The sequence below is a fragment of the Myotis nattereri genome (genome assembly GCF_964212035.1).
Source record: "Myotis nattereri genome assembly, chromosome: 6".
NCBI classification, from domain to species: Eukaryota; Metazoa; Chordata; class Mammalia; order Chiroptera; family Vespertilionidae; genus Myotis; species Myotis nattereri.
The window spans coordinates 33,093,863-33,111,164 of NC_138081.1; the positions used below are offsets into that span (position 1 = coordinate 33,093,863).

General features: G+C 35.5%; 1 protein-coding gene across 1 annotated transcript in view; it reads left to right on the forward strand.

The window, feature by feature from the left end:
- The window catches only part of ADGRB3 (adhesion G protein-coupled receptor B3), a 690,088-nt gene that overhangs the window by 358,841 nt on the left and 313,945 nt on the right, over positions 1 to 17,302 (forward strand). Inside the window, exons 14-15 of the mRNA XM_081094478.1 lie at positions 6,452 to 6,601; positions 7,641 to 7,716. Of these exons, the coding sequence (XP_080950604.1) occupies positions 6,452 to 6,601; positions 7,641 to 7,716 (226 nt within the window). The remainder of the gene's footprint in view (positions 1 to 6,451; positions 6,602 to 7,640; positions 7,717 to 17,302) is intronic.

The window sequence follows — 17,302 nt, forward strand, 5'->3', positions numbered from 1 at the left end:
ACGGAGCTTGTAACTCAAATTACTCATATGTCAAATCTTAAAGTGAATGAGTGAGATACACATGATGCTGGGCTGATGTTGTGGCGTTCACTGTGACGTTCGCTGAGCCAACTAGCAGTGGGGTATCCGAAGCTGGCTCATAACCCGAATTTTAGCTCGCAACTCAAAGCAAAAAATTGGCGGAGAGACGGCTCGTATCTCAAAAAACTCGTTAGTCGGGACACTCGTAAGTCAAGGCCCCACTGTATGTGATATCACCGCACAGGTATCAGAATGGCTACCATCACTAAATCAACAAATAGCAAGTGCTGGCAAGGATGTGGAGAAAAGGGAACCCTAGTGCACTGCTGGTGGGAATGCAGACTGGTGCAGCCACTGTGGAGAACAGTAGAGAGGTTCCTCTAAGAATTAAAAATGCAACTGCCTTTTGGCCTGCAATTGCCTTTTGGCCTAGCAATCCCACTTCTGGGAATATATCCAAAGAAACCCAAATAACTAATTCAAAAGAATATATGCACCCCTTTGTTCATTGCAGTATTATTTACAATAGCCAAGATCTATGCCCATCAGTAGATGAGTGTACAGTATAAAAAAGCTATGATCCATTTACACATGGCTGTAAAAAAAAAAAAAAAAAAAGAAAGAAAAGAAAAGAAATCTTACCTTTTGTGACAGCATGGAATGATCTGAGGATCTGGAGAGTATTATGCTAAGTGAAATAATCCAGTTAGAGAAAGACAAATACCACAAGATCTCATTTATATTGTAGGGTAGGTGGAGGTAGGTAGGCAAAGGGGGAAAAGGAGGAAGGAAAGAACCTTTGATTGGGGCGATGGACACACAATGCAGTGTGCAGATGATGTTTTCTTGAGTTGTATCCTTGAAACCTATATGGTTTTGTGAGCCATTGCTACACCAATAAATTCAATAATAATAAAAAAGGCAATTTCTCAGTGTTGAGGAAAGCTGCTCTATCATTTAAACTCTCACAATAACTGGTTTTAATGCAGAAATTATTACAGAACCAAAGTATATAGCTTTGCACTTGTGCTTTGCATTCAGGTCCCTTTGCCAGTCCTGGGCGCATATTTACTCTTGACATAGTTTAAGACATTCATTTTAAATCATACCTCTTTAGTGCTCACTCAACGTGTGAGCTTCCCAGTTCACTAAAGACTATAAATGCATCTAAATTCTACTAGGGGTTTTAAACGGTTAAACTCGGTCAAGAAGGGAAATAATTGAGGATTGGATTGGGCCAGGTGTCTGGTACAGAGACTGAAAGAAGCAGGACATAAAAGCCCTCTTTAAAGCATGTTTGCTGTGTGGAAATAGGTTTTCTGGTTAATCAGTGCAGGGTCATAAAAAACCGCAATGTCTTCTTAAGGACCTTCCTCGTGTGTTTAAGATAAAAATGTATAATTTTAAATACTTCATATTTTAAGGAACATGTATGTTGATAAATGGAAGGCTAACATTTGAATCTATGAAGTATCCCTTTTTATAATGATTTATTTATTTTTTAATATATTTTTTATTGATTAAGATACTACATATGTGTCCTTATCCCCACGTTACCCCCTACTCCCCCACGTCCCCCCACTCATGCCCTCACCCCTCCCCCCCCCGTTGTCCGTGTCCATTGGTTAGGCCTATATGCTTGCATATAAGTTCTTTGGTTGATCTTTCCCCCTTAACTCCACCCTCCCCTACCTTCCTTCCAAGGCCCTACAGTCCAATCAATGCCTCTCCGTCTCTGGATCAGTCCTTGTTCATCAATTTATGTTGTTCATTATATTCCACAAATGAGTGAGATCATGTGGTATTTATCCTTCTCTGACTGGCTTATTTCACTTAGCATAATGCTCTCCAGTTCCATCCAGGCTGTGGCAAATGGTAAGAGTTCCTTTTTCTTCTTCCTCTTCTTAAAGAATACCTTTCAGCATTTCATATAATGCTGGTTCGGTGGTGATGAACTCCTTTAGCTTTTTCTTATCTGTGAAGCTCTTTATCTGACCTTCAATTCTGAATGATAGCTTTGCTGGATAAAGAAATCTTGGTTGTAGGTTCTTGCTATTCATCACTTTGAATATTTCTTGCCACTCTCTTCTGGCCTGCATGGTTTCTGTTGAGAAATCAGCTGACAGTCGTATGGGTACTCCCTTGTAGGTAACTGACTGTCTTTCTCTTGCTGCTTTTAAGATTCTCTCTTTGTCTTTTGCTCTTGGCATTTTAATTATGATGTGTCTTGGTGTGGTCCTCTTTGGATTCCTTTTGCTTGGGGTTCTCTGCGCTTCCTGGACTTGTAAGTCTATTTCTTTCACCAGGTAGGGGAAGTTTTCTGTCATTATTTCTTCAAATAGGTTTTCAATATCTTGCCCTCTCTCTTCTTCTGGCACCCCTATAATTCTGATGTTGGTACGCTTGAAGTTGTCCCAGAGGCTCTTTATACTATCTTCATATTTTTGGATTCTTTTTACTTTTTGCTTCTTCGGTTGGGTATTTTTTTGTTTTTTCGTATTTCAAGTCTTTGACTTGATTCTTGGGATCCTCTTGTCTGCTGTTGGATCTCTGTATATTATTCTTTATTTCAGTCAGTGTATGCTTAATTTCTAGTTGGTCTTTTTTCATATCCTCCAGTGTCTCACTAAATTTATCGGCGGTTTCCAGAAAATTCTTGAAAAACCTTATAAACGTGGTTTTGAACTCTATATCCAGTAGTTTGCTTTCCTCCATTTCTGTCATTTGTGACCTGTTTCTTTGTCTCCACATTTTTTATGCTTCCCTGTGTTGGTAGAGTGGTTTTGTGTGCTAGGTGTCCTATAGGGCCTAGTGGCTCAGCCTCCCCAGTTACCTGAGGTGGACACTCTTGGTGCACCCCCTTATGGGCTTTGTGCACAGTCTTGTTGTAGTTATGCCTTGATTGTTGTAGGTATCACGGGGAGGAATTGACCTCCAGGCCAATTGGCAGTGAGAATCAGCTGTGCCTGCAGTGGGAGAACTTCTGTGCTGAAGACACCCTTCTGGGGCAAGATTTGTTTCAGTGGGGCTTTGGTGCTCACTGAGTCTGCCCCCTGAGTATGTCCCATATGGATCTGAGGAGTTGTAATCTGGATGGTCCCACTCTGACCACTGGGTACACTGGCTCTTGGATCTAAGGAGGTGCTAATTTAGTCTCTGCCTGAGGTTACCCAGCAGGAGCTACAAAAAAATCTGCAGATTCCCCTTCCTTTTTTGGAGTTTGGAGGTGCCCAGATGAGGCCCAGCTGTGAAGCAATGCAAGTTGCTGTGGGGCCTTGGGCCTTCTCTTGGAAGCTCTGCGTCTGTCTGGCCCAGCTGTAATTTGTTAGGTAATTTTCAGGTTGCAAAGGGCCAGGGCATTCATATGCAAAAGCCTCTGCCACAGCCTGGGTGGGGCGGGGTCTCAAGGAATCAACAGGGCGGAGCAAGCAGCTATGGCAGATCCTCAGCCCTGCCCTAAGGGGCCGAGGGTCTCAGTGTCCCGGTAATTTAATTGCTGCAAGCACCTCTGAGGGAAAGCCGCTCTCAAGTTCAGAGTTCTGCCCGCTACCAGACAGTCCAGTTTCTCCCCATATGAGTCCTGGGTCCCCAGAGACTTCCTGGAACTGGAGTTCAGAGAAGTCGGGAGCTTGTGACTCCCTCCCGATTCAAAAAGACAGCAACGTCCTCAGGTGCCAGCCCCTTTCCACACGCGCTCGAGCCTCCATACCTTTGCACTTTACTTCCGCAGCTCCTGACTCTCAGTGTGCTTTTCTCTTTCCTTCTAGTTGTAGAATTTCCACTGAGCCAGCCTTCCTGTAGTTCTGGATGATGTCCATTTTGTCTTTTTGTTGTATTTTTGAAGTTGTTGTAGGAGGCAGCAATTTTGGTGTTTACCTATACCGCCATCTTGGTTTCTCTCTATAATGATTTATTAAAAATACCATCTTTAAAACTGCATTTTTACTAAAATTAATGAATAAATGTTTGTTTTTATGTATCTTTATGCTCAGTTCAAAGGACTTTTGTAGAGAGTTAATAGTGATCCTGATTTATTTTTATATTCCTTTAATCTAGACTGTGTTCAAAAGTACAATATAGCTCTGACCGGTTTGGCTCATTGGATAGAGCGTCAGCCTGCGGACTAAAGGGTCCCGGGTTCGATTCCTGTCAAGGGCATGTACCTTGGTTGTGGGCACATCTCCAGTAGGGAGTGTGCAGGAAGCAGCTGAATCAATGTTTCTCTCTCATCGATGTTTCTAACTCTCTATTCCTCTCCTTCTCCCTTCCTCTCTGTAAAAAATCAATAAAATATATTTAAAAAGTACAATATAATCTATATAGTCATAATTAAAAAGCCAATGCACTTCTAATTGAAGAATGAATGCATTTTATAAAGAGAGATAGATGCACATTTAAATATAACATTTTTATAATTTTAAAAACATGGTATTATACTAAAATTTATTCAGAATGAAATGATATAGAGTTGATAGAAACTATGTCTTCTCCATTTTTTATTTCTTCTTTCTGTTAATTTTTTCTTTTCATATATATGGAAACAGAGGAATTATTAGACTTCAAGGCCCAACAATTTATCTCTCATTTTTTTTATAGGAGGAACCAGTTGTGTGACAGTAAAAACAACAAAAAAACAACCTTCATTTCTCTTCACTAGATTTAGAGCAGAGGAGAAATAAATTTTCTTTAATACCAATAAAAGGAAAGTTAGAATGAAGGAGTTTGGAAGTAGATGAGCTCAGTTTTGCATATTGGATAGAGGTTACGGTAGGACTCCGAAGAAAGAGTGTATTGCAATATAGTGACCATCTATGTGCAATGTGGGATTTGGACCTTAAGGACACTTGAATTGAGTTACTTTTGGACAACAAAGATGATATGGTTTGGAAAATGAAGGAAATTAAAATACTAGTAATAAGAGATGTTATCTGAAAACAGGACTTATCATTCATAACTAATTTATGTACTCTCTTCACCATTTAGTTACAAAATCCCTTTTTAGGCTTATTATATCAAACTAGAGGCCTGATGCACAAAATTCGTGCAAGAGTAGACTTTCACAGCCACAGCAGCTGCCTTGATCCCGCAGCTGCAGCCCCGACTTCATCTGGAAGGTCGTCCGGAAGGACATCTGGACGGTTTTGGTCAATTTGCATATTAAACTTTTATTATTATAGATTACAGGCCAAATGAAATTCCATCTGATGCTGATAATGGATGTGTAGAATAGCTTAAAAGTGCTTTAATAAAGTATAATAATACATACCCAATTTAATTTGGAACTCAGCCAGTAGTGCAGTAATATATTTATACAACTAATATCATTAAACTTTTCATTTTCATCCTCTCTTGCTTTAAATTGCAAGTTTCTTTAGACTGAAATCCACTTATGAGGAGCCTAATGGTTTCTTACTTTTGCCTTCTTGTTGTGATAGCTTTTAGAGATTCCCTATCATTTTACCATTTAAATCCTGCATGGGGCACCTAAAACCAATGTAGAACAATTATGGTCCTATGTAAAGGTTATAAAAATTACATTACTTAATTGAAATGTATATAATAAATAAGTGCTTAAGTATTTATCATCATAATTTTATTATATGTAATTTTATATGTATATATATATATATATATACAATAAATATATAATATTGAGTACTTATAATAAAACATATATCCAGGCATTAGCAAACATATAATTAATAATTTTTTCAATATGTTAAAATACTTATTACAAATAAAGACACAATTTTTTATTCATATATATATATATATATATATAATATTTATTTGTTACTTTCAATTGTGGGGTCACAATTTTCATACTTTTTGTTGTATTTGTTTACTATTTCTGCATGTTATATTGGTTCTATGGTTATAGCATTCATGGTGCCTCATTATGTGCACTCTGACAGTTCTGACCCCCAGAGCAATATGGCTTTGTTTTCCATGTCTTCATGACATCCCACCTAATCCATGAACAATTTTTCCTAAAGACAATGTTCAGATGTAAATACAAAAAAAAAAAAATGTTCTGAATATAAAGTTTAGATTTAAATGTAAAATTTAGTCTGTGGGTCAAGTGTGTTAATCAAGATATTTAACAAAAAAATACAGCACGAGCTTTGAACAATTGAAATGGAGGCCTACCACAAATAACCTGTATGGTGGTACCTGCTGGTACTTTTAGAATACCCACCCCACCATTGACCTTCATTGAATGATTCCTGCCGAAAGCAACAAAAACCCAGGTTGATAAGTAAAAGAATTAGCAAACTTAATGCATATTGTTTCATAGAAGTGTCTGTTTTGTAACTCTGATAAATGTAATTTTGGCTTGAAATTTTATTTTGAATATAGTATATGTTTTAATATGATCACGTTTGATTGTTCCGGAAGGTTTGAGTTGACATTATTACTTTTTTAATAGTGGCTAGCATTCAGAAGCTTCCTGCAGCCTCTGTTCTGACGGACATCAACTTCCCAATGAAAGGACGGAAGGGAATGGTTGACTGGGCAAGAAACTCAGAAGATAGAGTAGTCATTCCGAAAAGCATTTTTACTCCTGTGTCATCAAAAGGTATGTATGTGAGATAACTTGGGTTTTGACAACATATTTCTGATAAGTTCATTTAATAAAAGTCTATATCACTGCATACTTGAAACCCATCTGGTTTTACTAACCAATGTCACCCCAATAAATTCAATAAAAATATTTTAAAAGAAGAAAATATTCTTAAACAGGATGCCAAGTATAGTATTCCATGGAGCCTAAGGGGGAAAAAAAGAAAAGATAAATATTTAAAAAAATTAAAAGTATAAAAATAAAAAAAAGTCTGGACATAAATCTCCATATATTAAACAATTTAGAAACAGTCACTAAACTAATTTTGTACAAGAGAAAACTTAAATTTGGTCTTTAAATCTCTCAATTCACTGGAGCAAAGGATCTATTTAAATGGAAAAATACAGTGCAAAGGATAGACCTAAGCTTGACATGGTCAGGTTTCAGTATTGACAGGCTTATCCCATCGGAGAGCCTGAGGCTTAATGTTTTAACTTCAGGTAATGAAAATGTCTTGCATTTTCCAGGAAAAGTCATTTTTATTTCTTCCACCTCACATTTGTTACGGTTTGAAAATATTCTTTTGGTCTATAAAAACAGATTTAAGAAAAAGTTAAGTTTTAAGAACATCTTCGTTACTCTCTAAAATTAATGTCATTTTGGAGAGTGACATTGTGGTCTTAATTTTTACCTTGGAAATTTTGACCTCGTGACTTGGAGCTGCAAAAGGAGATTGGCTGTCTTTCCTCATGTCTTGGGACTTTAAACTTATCAGCTATAATGATAGTTTCTTCTCTTAACCTGATGAAGGAAGGTTACTTCAAAGGATGGTTATTTTCTGACACAAACCCACTAACAATACGTCTCTTAGAGCTTCAGTTAATGTGGGGAGTGTGGGGAATAACCTTCCCATTCATGGTTAAGAAGACATTTCTTTTAGCCAGCTTTCATCAGCAAGTCCTGGGATCCCCTTGTAATTAGTAGATTAAAGTTTTATAAGACATAGCATGTTTCTTGCTGTTTTACTAATATTTTAAAATTTTATTCTTTCTAGAATTAGATGAGTCATCCGTATTTGTTCTTGGAGCAGTCCTGTACAAAAATTTAGATCTAATTTTGCCCACTCTGAGGTAAGCTGCAAAGTAATAAGCTGTTGTAACCTTTGTACATTATTCCAAAAAATGTAATTATAGCTCATTCTATGAAAGTAGTCTGACAAGCTTTGTTAATACAAAACGCTTTTTCTAAGTGAAATAGAAAATACCAATTTAAGGAACAGCTTATTAGCATACTATGCATTTCAAAACAATTAGAAAGGATGATTTTGGTCTGTGAGTATAGCCCTGCAATTCTTTTGTGACTAATCTTGACTTGTCTTAAGACTGAGGAGGAGGAAAAAAAAAAACCACCTCAAGTCTTTATAAAGGAATAGTTTGTTTTAAAATTAATGTCTTCTCTATTTATTTGTACATAATGGTACTGTTCATAAACATTGCATAAAATTAAAAGAGTGTCATGATGACTGGGAATACATGGTTTTTTCCTTCATTTGCACAAGATCTCAATTTGTTTCTAAATATATACTCAATTATAGTTACATTAAGAAAAATGCTATTGTTCAATTAGAGTACTATTTTTGGAAGAAATCTTTTCATTTCTTTTTTCCCAGTCATTAAAGAAACAATTACAAATAGTAACTCTACCAACACCCATTTGTTTTATCTATTGCCGTAACTAATTTACCTAGTCTCACAGAAGGCATCTCTTGTATCTATTTGGATGGTTATGTTACCACTCATGATGACCTGTCTCCTCCATCACGCCTCATTTTCAAGGACTGAGATAAAGTTGCATTTCAGTTAAACACAGCCACAGTTGCAGTGAGCTTTTACTCATACCCTCATGAATACAACTTCACATTTTTAGGGAGGAGAGGCTGTGAATGATGTGTACCATTATACCAGGGGTATAACAAATGGTCTAATAAATAAAACCAATTAGAGTTCAGTCCAGCAGAAAAAGGCCTCCCAAAGAAGCAACTAGGTTTTTGCAGCTGCAGTGAGTAGTCACAATTCTTTGGAGAAAGTCTATGTACAGCAAATTGCAATATAGTTGGTGAGTCATTAAGAGTCCCACTCGAGACAATGCAGGTTCTCCTTCATCTACAGAGACATTTATGGAAATTTAGTCTTCTTTAACTCTCTTCTCTGGGTGGAATTTGGGCTTTCTGAATTTGAATAGGTTTGTACTTGGTTTTGTTCTACTCATAACAAGTTTTCAAAACTAATAAGTTTACTCTCAACTTTTCCACTGGCTTTATTAAAACACATTGGTATGTACAACTACCCACAGATAAAACTGATTTATAGTGGCACTGACTCTACCTTTGTGTATGATGTTCTTTTGAGGGGAAATGAGCTGAAGTTACAAGTAACCAGATACTCTATGTTACATACTTATTTCCACAGTGAGTTCACTTGTGTAAAGTTCATCTTTCAGGAATTTGAGACACTTCTTTAAATCAGACGACTTGGGTTTTCATTCCAATTTAAAATAACCAAAAAAAATTATAAACTTGTCCAGTCACTGAATAATCATCTACCTTCAGTTCAACTTTAAAAATAGAAGCACTTCATGTGCAATTTCACTCTACTTACTGCTGAGGGGTATGGTGAATGCAAATAAAATATTCACCATAAGTGATTTAGACTGCGAATGAATTTCCCCACATGACTAACAAAGTTGTGTTGTGATTCATCTTGTTTTGTGTTATACCAGAGCTCAGTCACCCACACAAATAATATCAGGTCATTCCAAGTTTCATAAACAGATACAGTCAAGGGAATTGGAAATGTATTTAGGGATATCAGCTTTTTGTAAAAAGAAACACATGTACTTAGCATTTCAACATTATTTTAAAAGCATGGCAGAGGCAGTGGTCACTACGGCTGGTGGGTAGATTAAAGGATGTATTATGGGTGATTTCATGGATAAAGCGGGGAGCCATTTGGAGCTTTGAATATCCCCTAATATCCCCGTGAGACAAAGAGATTCAGATTAGCCTTTGAGCAAGTGACTGACTTTTTTTTTTATATATAAAGTGGGGTTGACCGCAAAGGTTCTTTCCAACTTCAAAAATCCCCTGTTTTTATCACAGTAAAATTATGAACTTTTTAGAGTTCTGACATATTCCTTAGCTTTAAATCCTTGATAACCTTTGAATAAGAATTATAGCTATGTTTACCAACTTATACTTTCTGTGTACAAAGTAATTAGGTAAATGACTATGGGAAATCAGTATTCACATTTAGATTCATTGACCAGAAATAATGACATAGCAAACTCAAGAAGAAATATTTAAGTACTATTTGAAAAATGAAATATTAGCATTTACTTCTCATTTTCTTTTCTTTTGTACAGTAGAATAATCTAATTGAGCATTTTTAGGCTTGTTATTTTTTCCTTTTCAAAAAGTTGTCCTACACAGTTTAGTGAGTAATTGTACCAAATATAGATATTCTACATAGAGCAAGCCTTTTAATGGGCAAGAGGGATATCTTGTTTTATAGTCATTCAATAAACATTTACTAAGTAGCAACCCTGCTAACCTTGCTATCTTAATTCTTTTAAATTTTCTGAAAGGTCAAAATTCCCAGAACAATGCTTAATAAATTATAAAGGTCCAAGAAATGTTTACTGGAGTAATTGTCTTATATGATAGGATATCCCATATCAGTCATTTATAAAATGAGTACATAGAAATTTGGTGTTTAAAATATGAAAATATATTACATACATCTTGTTTATTGTCTAAATTTGACTGAATTAAACCCAATAGGTAAGGCAATATCTTCTCATTCAAATTTAAAAAATATCTATAAATTTACTCTATATATTTACTTATTATTTACCAAATTTCCATAACACACTTTCCTCAGTGATCATTTTACTAATTATCTGTTGACATTTTCACAGCCAAGTTTCCCATATACAGAATAATGTTAGAATTCTGTTAAGTTTCCAGGGATTTTATATTTTGATATACTCATTTTCAAAACAATAGTTTGCATAATTTTCCTCATGGGGACTAGAAAGAAGAACTTCATGTAATGTTTTGAATAGATATAATTTAAAATTTTCCCTTCATACAAAGACATAACTAACTGCATATTGACTCTTTTACTTAAAATTTTCTTTTCTTCTCTTGCCCTATTATGCATTTAGCTATTCTCTCTGCTGCAATTTTTATGTTACTGCTTCATCATCTTTCCTTTTTACATAAAGCATATTCAAATTATCTCTTCCAATGTAGGAAATATGCTCCACTCAAGTCCAAACTAAATAGGTGCTGCTATTTTCAGCCTCCTACTTTTATTCTTCTTCAGAATAGTTTCTTACTGTATCGGTTTATGAAACTTGGAATGATCTGATTTTATTTGTGTGGGTGATTGAGCTCTGATGTAACACAAAACAAGAAGAATCACAACACAACTTTGTTGTGATTAAAAAGCATAGAACCAGTGAATTTAATGCGGCAAGGCCCTTTAAAGGTTAGTACCCACCAGAAATCTAATTTTCAGATGAAAAAACTGAGCTCCTTATTGCTTCAGTGACCTGCCCAAGCTTATATGTCCAGTAAGTGACTGAGTTCTAATCCAACTCCAGTATTCTACCTGCCAAAACCAAGACTCTCCTCTATGAGGCTAGCATCCATTCCTTTAATCAGTACATCCATGGACCTGTATGTTAATGTGTACACATATGTATCTTCTGCAGAAAACCTTGTAAGGCCCAGGAGGAGGTGGCCATGTGTAGGCAAGCTCAAGGTACTTTGGGTTCACCGTGGTGGCCCCAACTGAAGCTACTGATAGAAAGACTAGAGGCTGTCACTCTTCCCACCCCCTCGAGACCACTTTTGGGCCTGACAGGTGAAGGCTGGCCAGCCTAGGTCAGAGAGATAGTTAGGGGGAGGTGAGGGCACCTACACACAGGCTCCACTCCGGTCAAAGCACTAACAACCATTCACTACCTGGCAAGCACTTAAACTGCTGGTGAGGTTTTTAAACTGTAATAACCTTTTAGTTTGGCAATATCAAGATGCTTTAAAAATGCATTGCCATTGATACAGAAATGCCACTTCTAAGAACTGACCTTATGGAAATTATCTCTAAGGAAAAGAAGGTGCATGCAAGCATACACTTAAGCCAAAGAGGTCAAGAAACAGTTGTAAACAATTCACTTTCTGATTCATTTAATAAAGTCAGGTTTTGGTTTTGTAGGAAAATCACAATATTTTTGAGTGTGGGAGTAATGTGTAGTTTTCCTGGTAAGACATGGAGAAGATGTAATCCTGTTAAAAAATAATAAGCACTTTAATATAGCTATTAACATTCAAGATATTATGAAGGATCTAATTAAAATTATATGCAAATTCCACTATTATTAAAATGCCAGGAAAATACAGCTGATCAAAAAACAACCAGTGGCCGTTTGAAAATTATCTTTTAAAAATGAACAAATTCCAATAATGCAAAATCACATGAATTTGCTGTCAAGTGCACCAACCTAATGGAGATAAATCATCCTGAATTTTTTCATATTTAGGAAATGGAATTCATTAGAGTTTCCAATATTATGGGAATTAAAAGCAATCAGGAAAGCAATTGTACTAAGTAATATTGGAAATAATAAAGAAGTGAAAACAATCACTTTTATACCAATACTTTCTGAAGGTAATCAACCTGAAGTAGTCAATTCTCTCAACTGCCCCTGTTCTTCAGTTTTAGGATCTAATCTTTGAAACTTGCTTCTACATTCTGAGTTTGAAATGAAATATTGTAGTTTTGTGATGGTCTGTAAATTTTAATAATGTCCTACCATGAGGAAATTAATATCATCTATGAGGATAACAGTTTGCTTGGCTAATGCTTTTAAATATTTTAGTATTATATATTCAGTATATTATTTATAAGAATCTGAATTTAATTTAGCCATATCTATTAAAATTGAGTTTAAATCCCTGATTACTTAGCTTCTTTGTAGTCCTAAATGTTAACGCCCTTTAGCAAACATAATTTCAAATTCCATTTAGTTTTCAAAGCTCTGTTAGCCTAAACCTAACCCTACATTTTAGCAGCCATGAGCTGATTTTACTTTTATAAACAAATGTATGGAACTTAATAATTTTGATGAAGTCCCAAGTACCTAGGACATATGTGAAACCATCTATTTTATTTTGTTTTTATTACAATTGAGGGGGGGGCTTGTTTAAAACAATTAGGAAAACTCTATTTAGAAGTTACATGAGCCCTAGCCAGTTTGGCTCAGTGAATAGAGCATCGGCCTGCAAACTGAATGGTTCCAGGTTTGATTCCGATCAGGGGCACATGCCCAGGTTGTGGGCTCGATCCCCAGTGCGGGGCTTGCAGGAGGCAGCCAATCAATGATTCTCTCTTATCATTGATGTTTTTATGTCTCCCTCTCCCTTCCTCTCTGAAATCAATAAAAAATATATTCCAAAAAAAGAAGGTATATGAACTATATTCTGAACATGGAAAGAGGCTACTCTAATTTTAAAATTTTTCATTAAATGATAAACATCTTTTTACTGTACTTTATCTGGTTATACTTTATTTGAACATTTAGTTCCATAACCCTCTCCACTGATATATCTCCTGTAATTGCATTTTTCTTAATGTGGGAAGACACACCTTACATGAAATTTACCCTCTTAACTATTTTTAAGTGTACAGAATAGCAGTGTTCACTATATGCACCTTATCGTGCAACAGATCTCTAGAAATCTTTCATTTCATAAAATTGAAACTCTGTACTCCTTGAATAATAAGTCGCCTTTTACCATCTCCCCTAGCCCCTGGAAATCACTATTCTACTTTCTGTTTCTAAAAAGTGGGACATTTTAGATACCTCATATAAGAGGAATCATGCAGTGTTTGCCTTTTTGCAACAGGCTTATTTCACTTTAGCATAATGTCCTCAAATTTTATGCATGTTGTAGCATATGACAGAGTTTCTTTCTATAATAATCCTATATAATAAAAGCCTAATATGCAAATCAACCAAACGGCAGAACGACCGGTGGAATGACCAGTTGCTATGACACACACTGACCACCAGGAGGCAGATGCTCGATGCAGGAGCTGCCCCAGCCCATGGGCTCCAGGCCAACCAAGGCAGGTTCCAGTGCCCCCCCCATCCCCTGATTGCCCCACCAGTCACCCCGCAGAGGGTGGTGATAGGCGGCGGTGGTGGGGGCAGGGCTGGCAAGCAGGCAGCGCCAGGTTGGCCAAGGCGGGTGCCAGTGTGCCCCCCCATCATCCCTCCAGTAGCCCCACAGATTGGCCCTGATCACCAGCCAGGCATAGGGACCCTACCTATGCATGAATTTCATGCATCAGGCCTCTAGTAAAAGCATAATATGCTAATTAGACCAGACAGCCAAACAACCTTCCGGACAAAACTGGGCCTGCAATTCCGAGCCCCTTGCATGAATTTTGTGCATCAGGCCTCTAGTCTTCTATAAGACTGGATAAAATTCCATTGCCTGTGTACCACATTTTCTTTATCCATTCATATCTGTCAATTGACATTTAGGAAGTATCTGCCTCTTGGCTATTATGAATAATGCTGCAGTGGACATAGGTGTGCAAATCTCTTTGAAATTCTGTTTTGAATCTATACCCAGAAGTGGGATTTCTGGATCATATGGTAATTCTGTTTTTAACTTTTTAAAAAAAATCACCATACTTAGCAGATGCACCATTCTACATACTCAAAAACAGTGCATGAGGCTTCCAATTTCTCTACAACTTTGCCAACACTTGTTACTCTTTTGGTTTTTTTTAATAATGTTGTGAAGTTTTATCTCATTGTGATTTTGATAAGCATTTTCATAATGATTAGTGATGTTGACTATGTTTTCATATACTTTTTGGTCACTTATATAGCACTTTAGAGCAGTGGTTCTCAACCTTCCTAATGCTGCGACCCTTTAATACAGTTCCTCATGTTGTGGTGAACCCCAACCATAAAATTATTTTCATTGCTACCTCATAACTGTAATTTTGCTGTTATGAATTGTAATGTAAATATCTGATATACAGGATGTATTTTCATTGTTACAAATTGAACATAATTAAAGCATAGTGATTAATCACAAAAACAATATGTAATTATATATGTGTTTTCCAATGGTCTTAGGCGACCCCCAAAGGGGTCGCGACCCACACACAGGTTGAGAACCGCTGCTTTAGAGAGATGTCTAATAAAGTTTTTTTGCCCATTTTTAAAAATCTCATTGTTCTTGTTGTTTTAGGGATTTCCTTATTTTTTCTCAATTTTAACCTTTCATTAGACATATGGCTTATAAATATTCTTTATTATTCTATAGAGTGCCTTTTCACTCTATTGATTGTTTCCATTACTGCATAGACAATTTTTGCATTTGAGTTAGTACCATTTGTTGAAGAGATTATCTTATCCCATTGGGTAGCATTGGCATCCTTGTTAAAGATAATTTGACTATATGTATGTGAAGGTTTATTTCTAGGCTTTCTATTTATCCATTGATTTTTATGCCATTTTGACTTTCTGTAGTTTTGTAATATATTTTGAAATTAGGAAGTATAAAGCCTCTAACTTTGTTTCTCTTTCTAAAGATTGTTTTGACTATTCAGGGGTTTTTTTTTTTTTTGAGATTTCATATGACTTTTATATATTTTTTCTCTTTCTGCAAAAAAATATCCATTGGGTTTTTTTATAGGCATTGCATTGATCTATAGGTCACGTTGGGTAATATGGACATTTTAACAATAGAAAATCTTCCAATTCATGAACATGGGATGTCTTTGTATTTATTTGTGTTTTCTTTTATTTTTTTCAGCAATATTTTTGTTTTGTTTTTTTGCTGTACAAGTTTTTCACTTCTTTGGTTAAGTTTACTCATTGCTAAATTTGATGCTATTGTAATGGGAGTTTTAAAATTTACTTTTTTTATTACTTATTGTGAGTGTATAGAATTGTAACTGATTTTTGTGTGTTGATGTTGTATCCTGTAATTTTGCCAAATTTATTAGTTCTAACATCTTTTTTTGTGGCATTGTTAGGGTTTCCTATATATAAGATCATTCCATCTGCAAACAGAGATAATTCTTTTTCTTCCTTTCCAATTTGTTTGCTCTTTATTTCTTTTTCTTGCTTTGGTTAGGAATTTCAGAACTATATTAAATGGAAGGAGCAATTGATGGCATCCTTGCCTTTTTCCTGATCTTGCAGTGAACACTTTCAGTTTTCCACCATTGAGGATGATATAGTTATAGATTTTTCATATATGGCCTTTAGTATGTTGAGGTACATTCCTTCTATACCTAATTTGTTGAGAGTTTTTTTAACATAAAAATGTTGATTTGTTTAAGTGCTTTTTCTGTACCAATTAAGATGAACATACATTTTTTTACCTTCATTATGTTTACGTAGTATATTACATTGACAGATTTTTATATGTTGAACCATCCTTGCATCTCAGCAATACATCACTTGATCATGGTGTATGATCTTTTTAATGTGATGTTGAATTTGGTATTATGTTTAGAATTTTTGCACCAATATCTACTAGGGATATGGGCCTGTAATATTCATTTCTTGTGATATCTTTGTCTGATTTTGTTATCAGGGTAATACTGGCCTCATAAGATGAATTTTGAATTATTCCCTCCCCATTAGTGCTTTGGGAGAGTTTGAGAAGAGATTACATTTTACATGTTTGGGAGAATTCTTCAGTGAATTAATTTGATCATGGTCTTTTTGTTGTTATTGGGTGGTTTTTGATTACTAAGTCAATCGTACTATTTATATAGTTATGTTTATTTCTTCAAGAATCAGTCTTGGTAGGAATTTGATTTCTTTTAAGTTACTCAGTTTATTGACATATAGTAGTCTCTCATGACCCTGTTTATTTCTGTGACATCAGTTGTAATGTCTCCTCTTCATTTCTGATTTTTCTTATTTGAGTTTTCACTCTTTTTTTAAGTTATTCTGGCTAAGAGATTATCAATTTTTTTTTTTTTTAAAAACAAGTCTTAAGTTTGGTTGAAATTTTCTATTGATTTTCTCTTCTCTATTTTATTTATTTATGCTCTAATCTTTATTAATTTCTTTCCTTCTGTTAGCTTTGTGTTTAGTTGTTCTTTTTCTAACTGCTTGCAGTATAAAGTTAGATTGATGATTTGAGCTTTTTTTTCTTTGTAAGTGGAGGCATTTAGTCATATCTTTCGGTCTTCATACTGCCATTGTTACATTTCATATGCATTTGTATGTTGTGTTTTTATTTTCATTTGATTAAATATATTTTTTAAACTTTTTTTGTGATCTCTTCTTTGAGCCACTGATTGTTCAAGAGAGTATTGTTTAATTTCCACATATCTGTGAATTTTATAGTTTTACATTGATTTCTAGTTTCATTCCACTGTGGTCAGAAAGAAAAAATTTTTTTCCTTTTTTTTAAAATATATTTTTAATTATTTCAGAGAGGAAGGCAGAGGGAGAGATAGAAACATCAATGATGAGAATCATTGATTAGCTTGCCTTTTGCATACCCCCTACTGGGTACTGAGCCTGCATCCCAGGCATGTGCCCTTGACTGGAATCGAACCTGGGACCCTTCCGTCTGCAGGCCGATTCTCTATCCACTGTGCCAAA